This window comes from Gobio gobio (genome assembly GCF_949357685.1).
Source record: "Gobio gobio genome assembly, chromosome: 3".
Classification (NCBI taxonomy): domain Eukaryota; kingdom Metazoa; phylum Chordata; class Actinopteri; order Cypriniformes; family Gobionidae; genus Gobio; species Gobio gobio.
Genome location: NC_137099.1, coordinates 57684452 through 57706951, shown reverse-complemented (window position 1 = coordinate 57706951; position 22500 = coordinate 57684452). Strand labels below are relative to the sequence as shown.

The 22500-nt window shown below is 37.7% G+C and overlaps 2 protein-coding genes across 2 annotated transcripts in view; one reads left to right on the top strand and one right to left on the bottom strand.

Moving 5' to 3' along the window:
* Nucleotides 1-619, top strand: part of pane1 (proliferation associated nuclear element) — a 14099-nt gene extending 13480 nt beyond the window's left edge. Inside the window, exon 6 of the mRNA XM_079812845.1 lies at nucleotides 1-619. This exon is cut by the window's left edge and continues 1213 nt beyond it. The gene's annotated coding sequence lies outside the window, so the exon portion shown is untranslated.
* A 19249-nt stretch (nucleotides 620-19868) lies between these two features.
* The window catches only part of mb (myoglobin), a 5607-nt gene continuing 2975 nt past the window's right edge, over nucleotides 19869-22500 (bottom strand). The window contains exons 3-4 of the mRNA XM_079812847.1: nucleotides 22364-22500; nucleotides 19869-20543 (exon numbers count right to left, since the gene is read on the bottom strand). The exon at nucleotides 22364-22500 is cut by the window's right edge and continues 83 nt beyond it. Coding sequence (XP_079668973.1) covers nucleotides 20403-20543; nucleotides 22364-22500 — 278 coding nt within the window. The 3' untranslated portion in view covers nucleotides 19869-20402. The remainder of the gene's footprint in view (nucleotides 20544-22363) is intronic.

Here is a 22500-nt window from a genome sequence, read left to right as displayed (position 1 = left end):
TCCTTTAAAACGTCTATCGTAACACAGCTGTTTAGTTGAGCTACACATCTCCTCTTGCACTGGATGACCGTTAACTGAAGCCCACACTGCAATTCGCGCTCAGCAGCGTCTGTGAACATAAAGCCCGCCGAACCTTGTCTATGTTTGGTTGACTGTATTTTTTGTCGTCAAATTGGCAGTGCTGGAACTGACAAATAATGTACATGTGCGAGAAAATGAACCTAAACACTGCGAATACTGGACACAGACTGACATGAGAAATATATCTATCAATAGAAATCTTTAAGCGGTTACTTCTTTTCTGTTTTGATTATTTGATGTTAAATGCATTATATAAGTCACATTTACAAAAGCTAAAATTACGTTCTATATATTTTCAGTAATTTTGCCAGAAATGGAGAAATAAGACATAATTTGTTACTCTGGTAGATTATACATTTATAATTTCTATTACATTGACATACTGTGCCTGCTGGGTAGTAATGTGACATCAGTCAGACGTCATATTTTGGTTGAAAATGAATATTGGTTTGACGTCTAAATCAAACGTTTGTATCACGTCAAGCTCCAACGTTGGGCAGATGTCGAAATTTGGTCGGAATAAACATGTTTTGTTGACAATTGACGGTGTTTGCTTTAGTTGGGCAGTTTGACTCTTGGCCTTTTAACATTAGTTTTTCTCTGGCTGCTGTAACTGTGTTTGTTATGGCAAGGAACACAAGAGAAAATGTGTTCAGATGTCAGCTATTTGATGATGATAAAGATATGATCGTAATGTAGTGTTTGATTCTCTGATCATATTCAGAGTCTAATATTTGTTTAGATATCATGTTATTAAGTTCTCATTATTGATTATTAATAGTCCTGTGATTGTTCTAATCTGAGGGATTGGGCACCGAAAAGTTTTAAAGATGCACACTGACATTAAAGAATCAGCGTATGAATCTCAATAGCAGTGACATGCCGCAATGCATTCTGGTTGCTTCATACAAAACTAGTCTATGGCTCCCAGAATGCATTGTGGCATTAAACACGTCATTATTGTTGAGATTCATATGCAGATGATTGATGTCTGAGTGAGTCTAATAGATGCTGGAGATCAAAATGTTTAGTGGACAATGTAGAATTACAGACTTGCTATAATTAATAATATAAAATGATCATGTATCAAAAGATTGGATTCTGGATGACGTCAGTGAAATAGACCACTATATGATGATCATATCTATATCATCAAGTAAAACAACAACATCTAATCATATTTTCTCTTGCTTTTCTTGCCATAACAAACACAGTTACAGCAGCCAGAGAAAAACTCATGTTAAAAAGCCAAGTCAAACTACCCAACTAAAGCAAACATTGATCACCATAATGGTGACTAAACTATTATTTTCTATAAAACATCATCATCTTAACTTCTGTTAATTCTCGATAAGAGCTTCTGTAGTCGTCTGACAGAAATAAAGTCAGTCTGGTTAATAATGTGTGAAGCTGGTAATGCTGTTTGTGGAGTTGTTTAATCCTCCTCTGCTGAGATCTTCAGAGATTTAATGTGCTGCCACACATTTTACCCTTTTTTTTTTTTCTTTTTTTTTACTGTGTGGTGCTTATTCCAACCAAAAGTAAACGTCTGTCTGACGTTGGAGCTTGACGTCAAACCAACGTTTGGTTTAGACGTCAAGCCGATTTTCATTTTCAACCAAAATATGACATCTGATTGATGTTGGATTAGTTGGAGTCCAACGTCTTCCTGAAGTCACATTGACATACTGTGCATGCTGGGTACTAGTACGGTTACTACTAATAAAAAACAATCCCTGGGGGCCCCAAAAGTGCGTGGGCCCTTAGAATCGTCCTAACGTTCTCCTCCTTAGCGGCGCCCCTGGAGATGATGTAGATTTGTATTATTAGTTTGAAACTTATTTGATACATTTCATATAATTTTTTCCATATAATTGTAATTTTACTTGGTTTAAGTAATTGTTGTTGTTGTTTTTTGTCATTTGTATTAGATTATTATATTTTTAATGTCTTTTTTTTTTCTTTAAATGAATTTCAGATAACATTAGGGTTAGTCCAACTTTATTATCCCCAAGGGGCAATTTGTTTCACAGCCAGCAATAATCCTTACACACAACACACAAACACAACACACAAGAGCAAATAATTAAAATAACTAAAATAATTTTAAAAAACTAATGGCAGCTGGAACAAAGGAATGTTTAAATGTATTAGTCCTACACAGTGGTAAATAATGTCTGCGAGTAGAAGGTAACAACTGAAAAACATTCTGCAAGGTATGGCTGGTATCTCTCATCATTAACTCCTGGCTTTATAACTATTCAAATCATTCAGACGAGTGCCAACAATCTTACCACACACTTTAACAATGCCCTGTAATCTATTTCGGTTTTTGAGATTAAGTGACCCATACCAACACACAAATGAAAATAAAGAAATAAACATTTTCATAAAAGTACTGTCCACACATTAAAACCACAAAGCTTCCGTGAAAAACACATACGCTGGTGGGCTTTGTTGTGCACAGCATCCGCATGAGCCTCAAAGGTCAGCGTCTCCTCTATTACAGTACCACGGTGTCATGTACAATCTCAACTATGGAATTCCAGAGCTGCCAAAATTAAACAATAAATAAATAAATATACAAAGAAATGTAAAAAAGCAAAAATAAGTCAATAAAGTTGCATAGAAAATAAATATATTTCTACATTTATTTATTTCTACATTTCTTTGGCTGTAGGGTAATGAGGAGGGCGTGGTTTACCTCAGACATAGCAAATTGAGCTCAGAGTAGGCGGGGCGAAGACTTGAGGCCACAGAGGCCCTGTCCCGAACGGCACCCTAACCCCTCACGTCTTCCTCTGAGTCCGCACTTTCACCACGTAACGCCGCTTTGACTGCGGGGAGAAGTCTTCTGTGTAACCCACACCAGAGCGGGCTCGGCTGAAGTGCACATCGAGGGCACATATTGACCTCAAAGGGGACGCCCGCGAGCACCTTCTGAGACCTAAAGTGACAATGGGACACCCTGCGGTCTCCTGGACTTAACTGACACGCGACACACAGCCATTGTAAGTCCACAAGACCGAAAGTGCACATGAAGTGTGCCATTTGGGACAGGGCCAGTGACACCTTGTGGTGTGGCTGAAATACAATAAGTATAAATTTATCACCATAATTGTCAACAATTTTCCTTAAAAACATTTACTTTAACTTGCAACTTTGAAATTCAGTAGTGTACTATTAAAAAAAGTATAAATGTAAACAAGCCCTTTGAAAAAAATTTAAACTAAACATGTAAAAAGGTACAAATTTGTAAACCAACATAACAAAAAAAGAGAATATCAGCAAATCATTTTTATATAGAATAGTGTTGTCACGATACCTAAATGATGACTTCGATACGATACCAGACTAAAATACCTCGATACGATACTGAATCCATACCACGGCAAAAAACAGTAATTGAATAATAGGACAGTACTTACTATTCATTGTTTTATCCAAAAAAAAATGTTTTACAACCCTAAAAACTCACTTGGCCAGCATGTTCCTTCCCTGCTTTTTGACCATTCCCCCCACTTTATTTAAAAATAATAATAATAACTACACATGCCAGTGTGAACATCCTTGCAGAGATCACATTATTATCAATCATGTTAACGCTAACCACTATTCTGAACAGGTTGGGATGACCAAAATCTTATTTCATGATAGAAATAGTGATATTGGCCCTCATTTATCAAAAGCCCTCATTTACCATATTTCCAGCGTACACCCAAAACCACGATCACTTTGAGATTTATCAATATGGACGTTGGCGTACGGCACGCTCAAATCCTACGCCAGCTCAGGAGGGGGTGTACGCACGTTTTGAGTTAGTGCGAAAATGAGCAGAAAAACAATTCCTAGCACCACAAAACGCACTGACAAAGATATGATATATTATGACCCACTGTAAAAAAAACAACAACAACAACATAGTAATTATAAACTTCAATGTTTATTTTTGTGCAACATGGACTTCAGTGTTTAATTTGTGTGACTTTACCAAAGCATTTGATTTGCAGGCACATGTAACGGCATTCTTCTTCTAAATAACAATAAGCGCCATTAATAATAAAAATCATTGTGCGTGTCACCCGGTGGCTGTTTTTGATATTACGCCTAGACAAAATCTCATGGGAACTTTCATCTTTGTGATATCAACTTTATCAAATTTGAAACACAACTTGGTTGGACATGTTATAGCAATTTTAGAGTACAACATGTTTGTAAAAAATAAAATAAAATAAAAGTTTACTACAGTACATTTGTTTTACAGTAAACTTCTATAACTCTTTTACACTTTCAGTTTATTTGAAGTGCTTCAGCAATAATCTGCCGAGTGTCTTCTTTAAAAAGAGACCCGCCTTATGTCTGTATCCCAGAGCATTCATGAAAGTTGGGATAGTGCATTTTCACGTCTATGCTCAAAAAGGGGACGTGACGGTAACAAAAATGTATTTTTGAGGTTTTGGTTACCTATAATAACCCTGGTTTACTCTGAATAAGGGCCGTTTGCTGCACTATAGTAACCTCATCCCAAATGCTCCAGTGTTTCCCCTAACTCTTTTCCTCTTTTGCGTTTCCATGACAACCTCACCTGTTGCAAACCAATCCTATCAGTAACCCGAGTCCTGAATAGTGGACGCTCTTTGCGAAGAAATGACAAAAAGGCTTTCTGGCATCTTACCTGTGCCACCGTCTCTCTCTCAACCTTTCCGTTCGCTCCCTCGTGACTGACCTCATTTGATAATCTCCTCACTGACCACTTCATGCCCTGGGTCACGGTCCAGATATCGCCTTACCACACAAACACACCAGAGGAGGATCTCACGCGCATTTAATTGTTGTTTTAACAAGCACAACTGTGGCTTGAATCTACAGTCAAGTTATGGTTTTCTTTCCAGAAAGACTCATTCTATCTTTGAATATAAAAGGCATTATTAGTCAAGCATTGTCCCGAATAATTGGTCTGCTTTAGCTACTTCTGAGGTCACACACACACACACAATGCATTGTAATGGTGCTTTAGTTCAGTCTCAGTGGGTTTGTGTGATATTGTCCCATGATCTGCGCTGTTGGGGCCCATTGGAGTCCTTCACAAACACATCTACAGTGCAGCTGTCTCTCCCAGGACCTGCCTTTGTCCCACTCAACATTCTGTTACTGAATAATGCAGATTGCGTGTGTGTGTGTGTGTTGTGTTCACATGCTGAGAGACTGGCAGAGCGAGACTGGCAGTAGATGCGTTTCTGCCCGCACGTACCACCTTCACACACATTGCCTTTATTTATGGCCAGGTAAAGTGCGTGTTTGCTAAATCAATCATCCCTATTGGCATTGCTCATAGTTAGATCCAAACAAACCCCTGATGCTGAGAGTTAAACTTCAGACATGAGTGATGGCTTATATTATGTGTCTCGGGGAGGAAAGTTGTTATTTTGGTTAAAGCTGCTTTGGAATTTTATCAGGGCTCGACATTAAGCCTTTCCATGTGCTTGTCCTTCGGACAAATAAATCAGTCATTCACTTGTCCAAGTAAAAAATTAGCTTGCCCAGAAAAAAAATAGGATTTGTTTTGTTTGTTTTCTTATTAGTGTTCAGTCAGCTTTGACCTAGTTAAATCTGCATATTTAGGATATATTAACCTTTATAAAGGGCATTTTCCCTAATCATTTTAAATACATGCTTCATCTTTCATTTTAAATTCTTAAAGGGTTAGTTCACCCAAAAATTAAAATAATGTAATTTATTCCTCACCCTTATGCCGTTCCACACCCATAAGACGTCCGTTCATCTTCGGAAAACACATATTAAGATATTTGTGTTGAAATCCGAAGGCTCAGTGAGGCCTGCATAGCCAGCAATGACATTTCCTCTCTCAAGATGTACTAAAAACATATTTAAATCAGTCCATGTGAGTTCAGTATTAATATTATAAAGCGACAAGAATATTTTTGTGTGCGCCAAAAAAACCGAATAATGACTTATATAGTGATAAACGATTTAAAAACTGTGCTTCATGAAGCTTCGGAGCGTATCGAATCAGTGAATCAGCGGTTCAGAGAGCGCCTATGAATCAGTGTGTTGAATCATGATTCGGATCGCGTGTCAAACCGTCAAACTGCTGAAATCATGTGACTTTGGCGCTCTCTGAACCGCTGATTCACTGATTCATAATGCTCCGAAGCTTCATGATTCAACACACTGATTCATAACACTCCGAATCACAATTCAACACACTGATTCATAACGCTCCAAATCACGATTCAACACACTGATTCATAACGCTCCAAATCACGATTCAACACACTGATTCATAACGCTCCGAATCACGATTCAACACACTGATTCATAACACTCTGATTCACGATTCAACACACTGATTCATAACGCTCCAAATCACAATTCAACACACTGATTCAAAACGCTCCGAATCACGATTCAACACACTGATTCATAACGCTCCGAATCACGATTCAATACACTGATTCATAACGCTCCGAATCACGATTCAACACACTGATTCATAACGCTCCGAATCACGATTCAACACACTGATTCATAATGCTCCGATTCAACTCACTGATTCATAACGCTCCAAATCACGATTCAACACACTGATTCATAACGCTCCGAATCACGATTCAACACACTGATTCATAACGCTCCGAATCACGATTCAACACACTGATTCATAACACTCCGAATCATGATTCAACACACTGATTCATAACGCTCTGAATCATGATTCAACACACTGATTCATAACGCTCCGAATCACGATTCAACACACTGATTCATAATGCTCCGAATCACGATTCAACACACTGATTCATAACGCTCCGAATCACGATTCAACACACTGATTTATAACGCTCCGATTCAACTCACTGATTCATAACGCTCCAAATCACGATTCAACACACTGATTCATAACGCTCCGAATCATGATTCAACACACTGATTCATTACGCTCCGAATCACGATTCAACACACTGATTCATAACGCTCCGAATCACGATTCAACACACTGATTCATAACGCTCTGATTCAACACACTGATTCATAACGCTCAATTTGATAATACAATTTTAACCGCAGTTGGCACAAAGTAATTTTTGTAACGATTTGACTTGCACATCAAAACCTAAATCATCTCCCTGATGGTAATAAATAAAAATTCACATGTAAAATGTGTGTATCATCAGCAACAATTTTTTTTAGCTTGCTTAAAAATAGACACCTTGTACATCTCTTGTATGGTTTGTTTTTCCTCCAATCCTCTCATTTTTTTGAGCAGTGTGTACCTACTCGTGCTAGTTTTGATTGAACAGTACCATGCAGTGATACCATATCTTATCAAACTCTCAAATACAGACTGATAAAACAAAAACAAGATCTTCTGGTTCACCCCGAACACTTTTAACCTTTGCAGGAAATATAACCTCTGCTGTTATCTAGAGCACAAACTGTTGATGTGAGAAGACCAGCATAATAAACTGTCCACATAAACACCCAAGTGCTTAAATGAAGAAACCTGTTCAATAATATTAACATCAGAAACGTGCTGCAAAGGTTTTGTTTTCCTATTCAACAAACTCAATATTGCAGTGTCATCAGAAAATTTGATGAAGAATGTATTCTCCTGACTAGCAAACACACTCATTAGTGTATAGTGTCAATAAAATGGCTGAGCTGACACAACCTTTAATAGTTTTCACCTCAGAGTATAGGAGTTATTAACTCTGACCTGATGTGTACGATTAGTTAAAAAAGAATTAATGCAGAATGGATTTACCTTTAACTCTATCAACTTCTTTATCAGGATCTTGGGTTGAAGTGTGTTAAACGCTGAACTAAAATCTATAAAAGTAAACGAGCACATGCTTGGGGATCTTCTGAATGGCTATTCACCAAATTGAGTGATACAATTAATAGCATCCTCAGTGCCCCGTCCAACCTCCAAGCCATTCCCTCTGTTCGCTGATTGGCCCGGTTCAAATTTGACCAGAGAAAACCAGAGAATATACCGCGATCCCAGACGGAGTACTGAAGGAAAATTAAAATTGAGCGGAATTACGTAGGAGGGCGGAGCCAGGCTAGAGTCATAGAAGTCCTATGAATAAAATTAAAATGGGTTTGTCGGTGGTCCGGACTCATAGAAGCATGCATGACCATAAACCAGACACTGTCCCAATCAAAACTGGGGGGAAGGTCCAAAAGGTCTATTGTCACAGGAGGAAAAAAACGTATAATTTAGAAAAACCGACCCTCTTGTTCCCTGGGTCTCACATTATACTTTCAGTAAAGGCTGGACTTTAAGAGGAGCCATCCAAGGCATCTGCAGATTGAATTGAATAGAAAGTTCTTCAAAGGTGTAAAGGCCCTTGTCACCCATTATATCACCCAAAGAGTGAATCCCTTTGTCTTAACACTGTCGACACGGGCCAAACTTAATATAGGGTGCTTACCAATGAGCAAACCATAATTATTGAAGATAGGAGAGTAGGGAGTCCAATTAAAGCAGATATCACAAACTTTAGCATGTGACTAAAGGACAAAAACAATGTTTACACTTATTTATAGGGATATTAGCAAATAAAACTTCAGAGGAAAAAACTAATTTTCCTCCAAGGAACGCCAAAAAACATCAATTTTATCATCATACCAGCTAAACAGGGGACGAAGTGTAAAAGCCCAGTGATGCAACTTAAAATTGGGAAGTGAAAGTCCACACGCAAATCTCTCACACAGCAAAAACTCCAGTGTTAAATTAACTCTCCTGGGAGTACATGTGAGACCACACTCAAGAGTGTTAAAATAAGAGTGTTAAAGTAACACTGAAACAGTGTTCGAGTTAATGAGATAATTAAGTGATTAATTGAGTGATGATTGGTGATTAGTGACTAACACCTGATGATAACAAGCAGAATCGGCAAAGGAGAACACCACAACGATTAAGTCACCATTATGGTGATCAGTGTTTGATTTAGTTTGGATCTTGACCCTTGACATATAACACATTAGATTTTGTTTTGGTTGCTTTAACAGCCAGACAAACAAAGAGTAAAAGTTGATCAGGTGATGTTGGTTATGTTTTGACATATTCATCAATTGAGCTGAATCATTGATTCTAGCCTTATATCCGAGTTACATTTACACCAGCCTTACGATTCCAAGTGATAAAATCAAGCATTTTCAACTTAATCCAAAGGATGTCTTAAAAGTTGTTCTGATCAAAAAGAAAAAAAAAAACATTTTCATAGACATCAAGAATCAGCCTGAGAATCTCAACAGTGGTGACCATCAAAAAGCATGTTGCAGTGCATTCTGGGAGCCATCAATCAAAATTCCTCCATGGCTCCCAACAATCATTGCTGCATGAATATATTATGAGCTTTACGAACTGTTTGTCATCATTGTTGAGATTCCTACACTGATTCTTGATTTGCGTGTGCTTTTTATTTTTATCAGAACAACTTTTAAGAAATGAAATGCTGGATTTTATGTTGTAATCAACAAGATAAACCCAACTCAGAGACTAGGCTCTAAATGAGGTTAGTGAATCAGGTCAAGTAATGACGATGTCAAAACATAACCAACACCAAGCAATCAGCTTTTGTCATTGCTTGTCTGGCTGTTACAACTCAGTTACAGCACCAAACAAAATATAATATTAAAAAGTCAAGGTTCAAGATTAAAGCAAAAGTAAATCAAACACTGTTCACCATAATGGTGACTTTTTAGATTTTTCTCATTTGGTGATTCTGCTTGTTAACATCAGGTTTCTTCAATAATGGCCAATCATCACTCAATTAATCACTTAATTATCTCATTAACTTTAACACTGCTTCAGTGTTACTTTAACACTCTTATTTTAACACTTTAACACTCTTGAGTGTGGTCTCACATATACTCCCAGGAGAGTTAATTTAACTCTGGAGTTTTTGCTGTGTGGTCCTCCATATATTAAGACCAGTTTCATTACAATAGGCAAAACGAATCAAAAGCTATTAACATTTATTTGAAATGTAATAATTTTTGACTACAAGGTGGTGCTGGCACACAATGTTGTGTGTACCTTCAGGGCATGGTGTTGAAGACACATGCCAAGTTTCGTAATGATACTTCAATGCGTTCGTAAAATATAGCATTTTACGACAAAATTCACAAGGCCTCACTCGGCCTGCTGCACCAAATCTAAAGAGATCAGTTTTGTGATTTTTGGTCAAACCATTCAAAAGTTACAAAAATGTCAATTTTTTCATATCTCCTGACCACTAGGTGGCACTGCACCGAAACTGAGCCCTCATGTGATGGTTGTCATAACAGTAGGTTTTCCGATAAGAATCGAATTGATTAAAATCATTCAATAAATACATAAAATAGAATTAACACATCATTTAGATTTTTTAAATACTATTGATTAAAATAAATAAAACCAAAAAATAAACATTTTGTAGCTCTATTATTGACTAATCTGTGTTTATTTCTCAATAGAAATTAAAACACAAACTGAGATTAAGTTGATACTTGAGTGAATAAAAGAGCATGAAGAGTTTGAGCCTGTGATCGCTCCTCAATACCAGCATTGTTCCGGAGCTCTGCTGAAAGGGAGCATCTGGTTTCCAGGAGTGTGTGTGTGTGTGTGTGTGTGTGTGTGTGTGTGTGTGTGTGTGTGTGTGTGTGTGTGTGTGTGTGTGTGTGTGTGTGTGTGTGTGTGTGTGTGTGTGTGTGTGTGTGTGTGTGTGTGTGTGTGTGTGTGTGTGTGTGTGTGTGTGTGTGTGTGTGTGTGTGTGTGTGTGTGTGTGTGTGTGTGTGTGTGTGTGTGTGTGTGTGTGTGTGTGTGATTTGTAAGGAAGCTCAGTGTCATCCTGTATTATCTGCTGTGAGAGGAAGAGGCAGGGCAGGAAAGCCCAGGGATCTTGAGCTCTCCTGAGACCTGTATACACGCACACTATTGACATCAAATTCAAGCTCACAAAGATCAAATCCACTGCCACAATGCTAGAGTGGTTGTGTGAGTTTTTAAGATGTTCTGATTGTTTTTTAGCAGTTGTGTGAGGTGTTGAGTGGTTTAACTTTTAAAGGGTTAGTTCACCCAAAAATGAAAATTCTGTCATTAATGACTGACCCTCATGTCGTTGGACACCCGTAAGACCTCCGTTCATCTTCAGAACACAAATTAAGATATTTTAGTTGAAATCTGATGGCTCTGAAAGGCCTCTATTGGCACAATTTACTTTACACTCTCAAGACTCATAAAAGGTACTAAAGACGTCGTTACAAAGTCCATCTCACTACAGTGAGTTCTACAATAACTTTATGAAGCGACGAGAATGGTTGCTAGGGCGTTGCTATGCCTTTTCATAGTGTTTTAACATGCTCCTATGTCATTGCTAGAGTTTTCTGGGTGGTTGCCAGGTGTGTTGAGTGGTTGCTAGGGCGTTGCTATGCGGTTGCTAAAGTGTTCTAGGTGGTTGCAAGGACAGTGCAATGCAGTTGCTAGTGTCAAGTTTTTGTATAGAGTATTTTACAATAGATCACAAATGTAACCTATTGTTATGCTGTTGCTATATGGTTGCTAGGGCGTTGCTATGCAGTTTCTAGGTGTTCTAAGTGTAACATGCTCCTATATCATTGTTAGAGTTTTCTGAGTGCTTGCCAGGTGTTGTTGAGTGGTTTAACTTTTAACATGTTGCTAGTGTCAAGTTTTTGTATAGAGTATTTTACAATAGATCACAAATTTAACCTATTGTTATGGTGTTGCTATTTGGTTGCTAGGGCGTTGCTATGCCTTTTCTACCGGTTTATATCATTGAGTTTTCTGGGTGGTTGCCAGGTGTGTTAAGTGGTTTAACTTTTAACATGTTGCTTGCATGAAGGCTTCAGCCGGTCATGACTAAACTTGTCAACTGTGACCAGACAGGTTTCATTAGAACTAGGTTAGCTTCTGATAATGTAAGAAGATTACTCCATAATACATTGCACTTCTTCATTGACTCTTCCTGCAGCTGTCCTTTCCCTTGATGAAAGCCTTTGATCGTCTGGAATGGCCATGTCTGTGGTCAGTGCTGAAGGTCATGGCTCTGGGGATCCTCTTACATTCGTATGATCAAGGTGTTGTATGCAAACCCCACAGCCATGGTGCTGACAGGTAGAACTTGTTCCTCATTGTTTGACATAGCCAGAGGTCCTTTTCTTTTTGCACTTTTGCTTGAGCCACTGGCACAGACAATACGCATAGATAAAGGCATCACCCCAATCACAATATGGAACCAGTCATCGTATTTCGTGGTATGCAGATGATGTCCTTCTTTATTTAGGTAATCCGTTGCAGTCCAACATCTTAACTATCTTTGGCTGCTTTGGTGAGATTTCCGGATATAAAATAAACTGGACAAAGTCAGGACTTTTTCCACTGAATGACGCAATGAGAAACACAGCACTACCGTCAGGTATACCAGTGGTTCAACAATTAAATATTTGGGTATTATGGTTGGTGCTTCATTGCAGTATATACAGTCCTCTTACTGAGGGAAGGAGGTTGTTGGCCAAGACCCCATCCATACGGTGCAGTCGTCATGTCCCCTTTGCAGAAAAGCATCCCCAAAGAACGATGTTTCCACCTCCATGCTTCACGGTTGGGATGGTGTTCTTGGGGTTGTACTTGTCCTTCTTCTTCCTCCAAAAGCGACGAGTGGAGTTTAGACCAAAAAGCTCTATTTTGTTCTCATCAGATCACATGACCTTCTCCCATTCCTCCTCTGGATCATCCAGATGGTCACTGGCAAACTTCAGACGGGCCTGGACATGCGCTGGCTTGAACAGGGGGACCTTGCGTGCGCTGCAGGATTTTAAACCATGACGGTGTAGTGTGTTACTAATGGTTTTCTTTGAGACTGTGGTCCCAGCTCTCTTTAGGTCTTTGACCAGCTCCTCCCGTGTAGTTCTGGGCTGATCCCTCACCTTCCTCATGATCGTTGATGCCCCACGAGGTGAGATCTTGCATGGTGCCCCAGACCAAGGGATATTGACCGTCATCTTGAACTTTTTCCATTTTCTAATAATTGCGCCAACAGTTGTTGCCTTCTCACCAAGCTGCTTGCCTAGTTTAGCTGATTTTCCTCTTGATTATCATTTTATATATAGAAGAGTTTTACAGTTGAGGGAAGACGTTGCAAACACAGCGGATAATTGTGGTTGTAGAATAAATGGAAGGATTTGGATTAAGTTTGAGGCACAGAGCGCCATTTAACGACTCCCTCGGAATGCAGCAGCCATCACGCTATGATTGGACAGACTTTAAACAATGGCCATTTCTCAATATGCGTTCTTTTCTGTACTCGTGTTCTTGTGGACTTGTGAAACATCCATGGGAAACGGGCTCATGAAGCTTCGAAGCGTTATGAATCAGTGAGTCGAATGAGCAGTTTGGATCGCCAAATTTCAGCAGTTTGACACGCGATCCGAATCATGAATCGACTCACTGATTCATAACGCTTCGAAGCTTCATGAGGCCGTGTTTTGAAATCGTCATCACTATATAAGTCGTTATTTAGGGTTTTTTTGCGCACAAAAACTATTTTCGCCAATTCATAAAGTTATTTTAGAACCACTGTAGTGAGATGGACTTTGTAAAGACGTCTTTAGTACCTTTTAAGGGTCTTGAGAGTGTAAAGTGCCATTGAGCCAATGGAGGCCTTTCAGAGCCATCAGATTTACACTAAAATATCTTCATTTGTGTTCCGAAGATGAACGGAGGTCTGACGGGTGTCCAACGACATGAGGGTAAGTAATTAATGACAGAATTTTCATTTTTGGGTGAACTAACGCTTTAATAACATTTTTTACATTTCACATAACATTCTGGGAATTGTTTTCATCCATATGAGACAAAAATACATTTTCTGTCTTTTCTCAGTCTAGAAGGCACCAAATTCAAAAATAATTTCACATTTCTATTACATAAATGACACAGTTTAAATACACATTCATCTTCCCAGCGCTGAAGTGCCCCTTTAATAACACTGTTAATGTGTCATAAAATGTAGTTTTAAGACTTTTCAGGCGAGAATGATGTTGTATAAAGCTCAAATCTGAGGTTTATTTAAAAATAAAGACCAGCTCAGCGCTCATTAACTCCTGACGTCTGCCGCTAGCTCTGATGTCTCTGTAGTGGTTAAACACGAGATAGAATTAATCTTGCGTGTATATATAACGGCCGATCTTTCTTTGGTCTCATGAATCTATCATTTGTTCCCTGCCAAATCGTTTTGACTGAAGGCAAAGTGAAGTTTCATAACGTTATATTTTTAGGCTATTTATCTTTACTGTTGTAGCCGACTAGCGCTGACTTTGTATGTTTGACTGAATTGTTTGCTTTATTTAATGTATAGCTTCTTATACCTTTTATGTATACTTTAAAAATGGCTATTATTGAACACACATAAACTGACATTTAACAAAAAGAGACTGGGTTGTGTTATATGTCATATTTAGTTTTATTGGGTGTTTTATGGTAGCCTATAATATGCATAGTGAGAGCTATCAAGAACGCTGCTGTTCCATTAGTAGAATCACTGGACTTGTGTCCTCCCGTCCTCGGGAGTTCGTTCTCCTGAGTCGAACTTGGCAAGTCTGAACTACCAAGGGTGCAGGTCAGAAGTTTGCGTACTTGTTATTGAGAAACGGCCAATATAAATAGTGACTAAACATGACCTATTTACCAGCAGTCACTTTCACTGACCTGACCTGCTAAAATCCTGATTTATAACTGCGACATGATCTGACAAAAATCACCATACACTACATTAAATAGTGGCTAAGAACCACTATCCACTTCATTGGCAAGTTTTCTTAAAATATTAGCAATGTCAGGCATGGTACTTGCCTAATGTTTTATTCACAATAACAATTCTCACATGCAAGACATTAAAATGGCGGCATGATTTGATCTTTCACTGTCCAATGACAGTGCGTGTTACTTTTACAAGTGAGAGAGGGTTTGGCTTTTCAAACTGAGGCGAAAGTTGATTGGTTGCTCCCAGGTGTGTACTGTCCAATGGCATTTTTTAACTCGATTGACGAATGGATAAAGAAAAGCATTTGGCAAAACGACAAAGAAAAGCAATTGGCAAATGCTTTTCTAAAAAGCGATTTAAAATGTGCATTTAAAATGATTTATAAATGTACTTTTTATAGTTTTTTTATTTATTTACGTTTTAAAATATTAATTAAATAACAGTTTTAAATGTGTCTATTTATTGATCCATTAAAAAAAAAATTATTGTTTTATCTAACTACATTTAAAAACACAAATTAAATAAACAACTTTAAATATGTCCATTTTAAAGTGATTTATTTATATAGATTTTTATGTTTAAATTATTCAATTGATAAATTGATTCTTCATTTTATTTATAAGTGTTACTCCTGGTCCTCCATATTAATAGATTCCTTGCAGAGATAACCGATACCAATTTTGCCATAGTCTCAATAACTTCCTGTCCGCCATTTTGATTTTCTTTGAAAAGCTATTTTTTCAAGTTCCTCCTAGACCGTTTGTCCGATTTTCACCAAATTTGAGTCAGATCATCTTCCGACCATTCCAGCTTAAAGTTATGGATTTCATGTCGCTAGATTAAACCGTTTTCGTATATCGTATCAACAAATTTGATCCGAAAACACCTGAGGTTGTATCTCTGCAATGTTTTGACAGATCAAATTGACATTTGCATGTCATTGTCACCTACTCTGACCACACCACATCAGTTTCTTAAGAGCGCCACCTATTGGTCGAAAGTGATAAGCCATTAAATCATATTACTAGTGACTGAATTTATGATTTATGCATGTATGATTGCTCCCAGCCCTGCTTATATGACTTATTGTGCCTTCTTTGTGCTTGGCCCCTTAATTTCTGTTAATTTCAGCTATATTTATTATTATTATTATTATTATTATTATTATTATTATTATTATTATAGTAGTTTGTTTTATTTATGGGTGCCTTTCAAGACACTCAAGGACACCTTACAAATACATTTAAATTATAAACTTGATTATAAACTTTGAAAACCCCTGCTTAAAATATTAACTGAAATATTAGAGCTTAAACTGATGCACTTTATATGTCCGTCATATCGTGTGTGTGTGTGTGTGTGTGTGTGTGTGTGTGTGTGTGTGTGTGTGTGTGTGTGTGTGTGTGTGTGTGTGTGTGTGTGTGTGTGTGTGTGTGTGTGTGTGTGTGTGTGTGTGTGTGTGTGTGTGTGTGTGTGTGTGTGTGTGTGTGTGTGTGTGTGTGTGTGTGCGTGTGTGCGTGTGTGCGTGTGTGCGTGTGTGTGTGTGTGTGTGTGATTTTACATGAATCTCTTGGCCATGAGGTCAGCTCTCTGAATGCTCCGTCCTCGGCTACGTGTCGCCAGAAACATTTAAAGAAAGGCAGAGAGAGCGAGAGACTGGAGAGATTGTGAGAGTGACTGTTGTCACGTCTGGTGTGACAACGAGACGAACCCGCAGGGAGAACTTCACACATGCTCATTACACATCCCTTGGCTTCACAGTAAAAGCAAACGGCAATCGCTGCACAGGAAACCTCTGTGGGTTCAGTCACGTCCACAAACGTCCTGAAATCAGATTTGGGAGGAATGGAAAACTGTGAGTGACCATGAGCATGTGAGTTTGAGCACGGCTGCAGATTGACCCGCAGTTTTCTGGGGATAAAGATTACTTAGACTGCAAAACAAAAGGCTGAGATTTAGCAAATGTAGGTGGTAAACAATGTCATAAAGAAATCGCTTTCCAGACTCCGATCAGGCCAAATTACTTGTTGATGGCGCAACATCCATTCTCATCCTTCTTGAGCCGCATTTGATACTGTTGATCACAGTCTATTACTCACACGTCTTGGATGAGTGTCTGGTGTGACGGGGACAGTTGTGAAGTGGTTTAGATCCTATCTTACTGACCGTTGCCAGTTCACTTCTATGGGGGTGACTATAGGTCTGAGGTTAGCTCTGTGCTCACTGGTGTTCCTCAGGGCTCAGTTCTGGGCCCTTTACTTTTTAACATTTATCTATCACCACTTGGCCATCTCCTGAGATCGCTTGGCCTCCATTATCATTTGTATGCTGACGATACAATATGAAAAAAGTCATATTTTTAAAAATACATATAATTTTGAACAAATTCCTCTTTCTTTGACAAGCTAACAATAAAACCACCTTAACATTTTTTTCTATTATGATTTTTTCATACTTTTCAACCGTATAGGTGTCAAAATCACAGTTTTCTCCTCGTCGCACACCCAGACTTTTTAACTCTAGTAAAATAATTAAGATACATTATAATAATTAATGTGAGACCCATATCAATATGACTTTTTATGCAAAATCTAGCTGCGGCACAGTATTGGTGTCATTTCCACCACACCACAGTAATGTCCCTTTAAATAGTTTGTGTGAAAGATTGTTTAGGTGGTTTCTATGGAAATATTCAGTGACATCAGAGCACATATTGGACATGGAGGGAATGTAAATTTTCATCAACAACAAATGAAGAAAAATCAAGGTAAATATTGCTTGAACAGTTCATATATTTATTCTACGTCATTTCCAAACATGCTGTACCTTCAAGGGTGTTTTTAAAAAGCTAAACATTTTAAGTTAAATAAGAGTATTTTGCATACATGAAATGCTAAGTATTACATCAAAGCTAATCAGTGAAGCTATCTTCCATTCTTTCACAAAAAAACGACAAATGTCATTTCCACCACAGTCATTAGTCATTTAGGACTGCAAAGTACAATTGATATGGATAGCCAGAGTAGATTTGTGTAATCATTTTTATGGTATAATATATTTTATATTTATCTACTGTTTCTCCACATTCACATTCATTAATTGTCATTTCCATCACCACACATTTTTTTAAAAATACTTAAAAAGTTCTCATCACACATTAAAAATGTATCCACAATTTATGCGATCATGCTCTACTTATAAAAAGTCAAGTTATTTATTTTCTAATAAGCTCTTACCTAAACATTACATTTTAAAGTGTGACCGGTGTACAGTTCAGCAGTTGATCTCATTGACAAATGTATAATTATTGTACATTGTGTACAAACTGGTAAAACTAGTTACAAAAATGATCTTAGACAATTATTGAGCGGCATAAGTTATTCTATTTTTAAATAACAGCTGTATATTGAGATGTGGTGGAAATGACATTTGATCATTGCTGGTTGGAAAAATGTAAAATAATAACAATTTCTCTTGTAATCTAAGTTTGTCCTCTTACAGACCTTAAAACTAGACAAATTATTTAAACTTCACATGGCTAAAAGTGCCCCTATAGTTTAAGACACGCCCATACATTCAAAACCATTTTCTTTCTGGCTGTATTACCAAAATCATTATCGTCATCAAATTTCCAAAGCTGGTTCTCTGTCTTTGACTTTTGATGGCTCTGTTTTAGAAACCCAAAGTAAAGTGAGGAACCTTGGCGATATTTTCACTTGACTCTTTCGTTCAGGGTACTGTGAAAGCATGGGCGTCAGAAGCAAAACAATGTGGTGGGTCCTCTCTTTTTACTGGAGTAGATGCCATTTACATCAAGTACAAATATACCGCCTTGTTTGCTAAACGTCTGCTTGGGCAAGACAAAATTACAGAAATCACTGTATCATTGAGAGCAGCAATAGTGTAGGGGTAAGACGCATGGCATCACATTTTGATGCAAAACGACCCAAGGTTAGAATCCGCCTTTTGCCGAACTCACTCTACTCTCTTTTTCCATCACATATCAGATCAGAAAGGCATTTATTTTCAATAAAAAAGAAGAAAATATTAGAAGAGTGGAAATAAAGCGTCTAACATGTTTAATAATGTGTTTATCGGTTAGAGGTAGGTAAACAGACGTGCTGTATTAGAGACGATAAAAGTGAGTGGGGCCAATATCATTGATCGTAAAAAGTGGGTGGGTCTTGTCCCACCCACATACAATGGCTCCGACGCCCATGTGTGAAAGCATATATTTTCCATCTCGGAAACATCGCTTGATTGCGTCCTATGTTCATTTTCCCTGTAGCATAAATGCTGATAAATTCCTTCGTCTCTCGGATAGACTATTGTAATGCCCTTTTAGCTGGAGCTACAATAAACAAGCTTCAATATGTACAAAATTCAGGTCTTAACTTGGTCCAGGATATGCAATCATGTTACTCCGGTTTTGGAATCCCTGCATTGGCTCCCAGTCAGGTTCCGAGTAGATGTCAAGATTACGATGATCACATTCAAATCATTTCACGGCCTGGCACCACACTATTTAACACAACGGTTATGTCCTCACACTCCCATTCCCAGTTTACACTCTTCACAATCGAACTTGCTGGTTGTCCCTCCAACACGTTTAACGTGGAATTCTCTGCCTCTTGAACTTGGGGAAACTCAGACCTATGCCATATTTGTTTTAGACTAGCATTTGCTTGTTGATGTTTGGTGTGTGTGTGTGTGTGTGTGTGTGTGTGTGTGTGTGTGTGTGTGTGTTTGTACATAGTTTATTTTGTGTACAGCGCTTCGAGAAGCTGGTTTCAAAGGCGCTTTATAAAATAAAGTTTATAATTATCATCATTACCATATGATTTACACACCAGATTCTAATAAAGCACCGGTCAACACACCATAAAAACATAATCCTTGTGATGCTTACCATAAATCAGCCCAACCTCAATCATATGGCAGCTATAATATTTCAAAAATAGTGTTTTTAATGCATGAATGACAAAGACAAACACATTTTCAGCGGATAATGTTTATTGATAAGTGTTGCCTTACAAAAGCGAAGTCTTGAATATGATTTATAATGCAGGTTAATAGTTAAGACAAAGCAAGTGCAGAGAAACTAAATTGTTGCATGTTTATGACCTTTCAAAACAAGAGAAGCATCATTGGAATAAAAATTATTATCATTTCCCCCCCAAATTAAATACATATTTTTTTAAAGCGCAATCACTTACAATTTAGACGTAATCTGAGCCTCCTCCTGAGACCCTAACACACCTAAAATCACTGTTATGATCATCAGATGATTTATCTGCTCATTCCAAAGCACCTTTACATACAATACATACACCTTATTCACACCAGCGCCATCTTTGATTCTGTCATGGCGCTGCTCTGAATAAGGTCTATAACAAACACAGTTGTATTTGCGTTTTAAACATGATTTGTTCTCTGTGGATAGTTTTTTAAATCTGATTATCTGCATAGCATCACACTAATGGCAATAACAAGTCAAGCGCTTTCTTGGGATCCCGCCCCGCGTGTCGTTTAACCGGCGAATCCGATCTCCTTGTAGTATCCGTCGATGTCGCCGATGACGACGTCCATGACTTTCCTCAGCGCGCTCTGGCCCGCGTCGTCGAGCCCGGCCTTCTCCTTCATCACCTTCACCAGCACCTCCGTGATCAGCTGTTGACAGGGACACAAAGAGCACGGTTGGCGTTTCGTCTCACGAGAAACTATTAACAAGGGAAGGCAGGGTCTGTGTGCTTCTATACAGCGGACAAAACCACCGTTTTAAAGGGAAAGTTCACCCAAAAATACAAACTACCCCATTATTTACTCACCCTCAAGCCATCCTAGGTGTATATGACATTCTTGTTTGAGACACATTATCAGAGTTATATTAAAAAATATCTTCTAAAGGCCTACTGTAGTGAAGCTGTGCGTTTTTGTCAGAAAAATATACATTTTTCAATCTTTATCTAAAATAACTAGCTTCCGACAGACGATCATACGCACGTCGACTTGTGCCAAAAGCGTGACCCCTGATGCGATGCAGGAGTATCGTAAGCTTTGACGTCTCTCGCGGTTCAGACAAATAGTGCTGGGCAACAATCTCCTCTTCTCTTATATCGAAATCTTCCCACATTTCTCTTTACAAATCCTCGTTTTAGTCGTCTAATTCATGACCGGTGTTTTGTTTTGCTCTATCCTCTGCGCTTCTGTGTTCGTCAATACGCCATGCGTCAGGTCAGAGGTCACTATTTCGCCGTAAATCGATAGTTATTTTAGTTTATAACGTTTTAAATATGGATATTTTTCTTACACAAACGCAAAGCTTCACTTCAGATTCTGAAGGCCTTTACCCCCATAGCCGTGTGGAGCAGTTATATGATGGATTGATGCACTTTTTTGGGCTTCAAAATCCCCCCTCCTCCCCCATTCATTGCCATAATAAAGCTTGGAAGAATCAGGATAGTATTTAATATAACTCTGATTGTGTTCGTCTGAAAGAAGAAAGTCATATTTTTTGGCTGAACTATCCCTTTAAGGCATCATGGACCGTCTCCAAAACTGATGTGTGCTGTTTTTAGTTTCACGCTAGCTTGGTAACATGCTAATGTCAATGACAAAATCTGATATTTAAATTTACTATTAAAAGTACTATTATTTTTATAGATTTAATGAACAGCATTCAAGGTCAGTCACTTATGAGGTTATAGCTCAGTTTTAATATTTTCCCTTTCTGAAAAAAACATTTTCCTCCAAAATGTAATTAAGAAATTATTGTATTTGTTACAATGAAATATAGCTTTTTTTATACTTTTAAGTTACATTTTCATTTGTTTTCTACTTACCATATATATATATAAAGTTCAGTTAGTTTTGTTAGTTTTCCCTTTCTAAAAAACATTCTGCTCCAAAATGTAAATTAATACATAATTTTGTGTTTTATTTTATTTTCCACAGTTTAATACTGTAACTTTTGATGTAACTTTTAGGTTAAATGTTAATTTTTTACTATACCATATATATATATATATATATATACATATATATTGATCATATATAATTATATATTTAATGTACAGCATTCTAAACCAGCCACTTATGAGGTCTAATTTTACCTAGCTTTATATTTATAACATTGATATAAAATGTTATTTTAATGTTTTATTTTATGTTATTTTAAGTCTTTTTTCTTTCTACTTCATTTAATTTGAACAAATATAAAAAAATGTATTATGTTGATTAATTATACATTTTTACTAAATATAATTTATTATCCATATAATATGAATTATCTCATTATAAATAATAAATATGAATATTATATATATTAATATAGTAGCAAAAGTCCATCAAATACTCCTTACATATTTTAATTGAACAATCCTTAATCAGTTATTCAATTAAATGATGTAAGTTAAATGTGATGTAATTGTGCTGTGAACTGAAATGCGTGAATGTTTATATGAAGAGCGTCAGTGCAGGCGTCCCGTCACCCTGAAGTTGTTGAGGGCGATCTTGTGTGTTTTGGCGTGTGTGCTGGCCAGCGGTTTGAGGAGGGCAGCGTGATCGCCTTTGGCCTTCAGCAGCTCGCCCAGCTTCTTCAGGACGGTCGCGCCGTGGGCCGCCACCG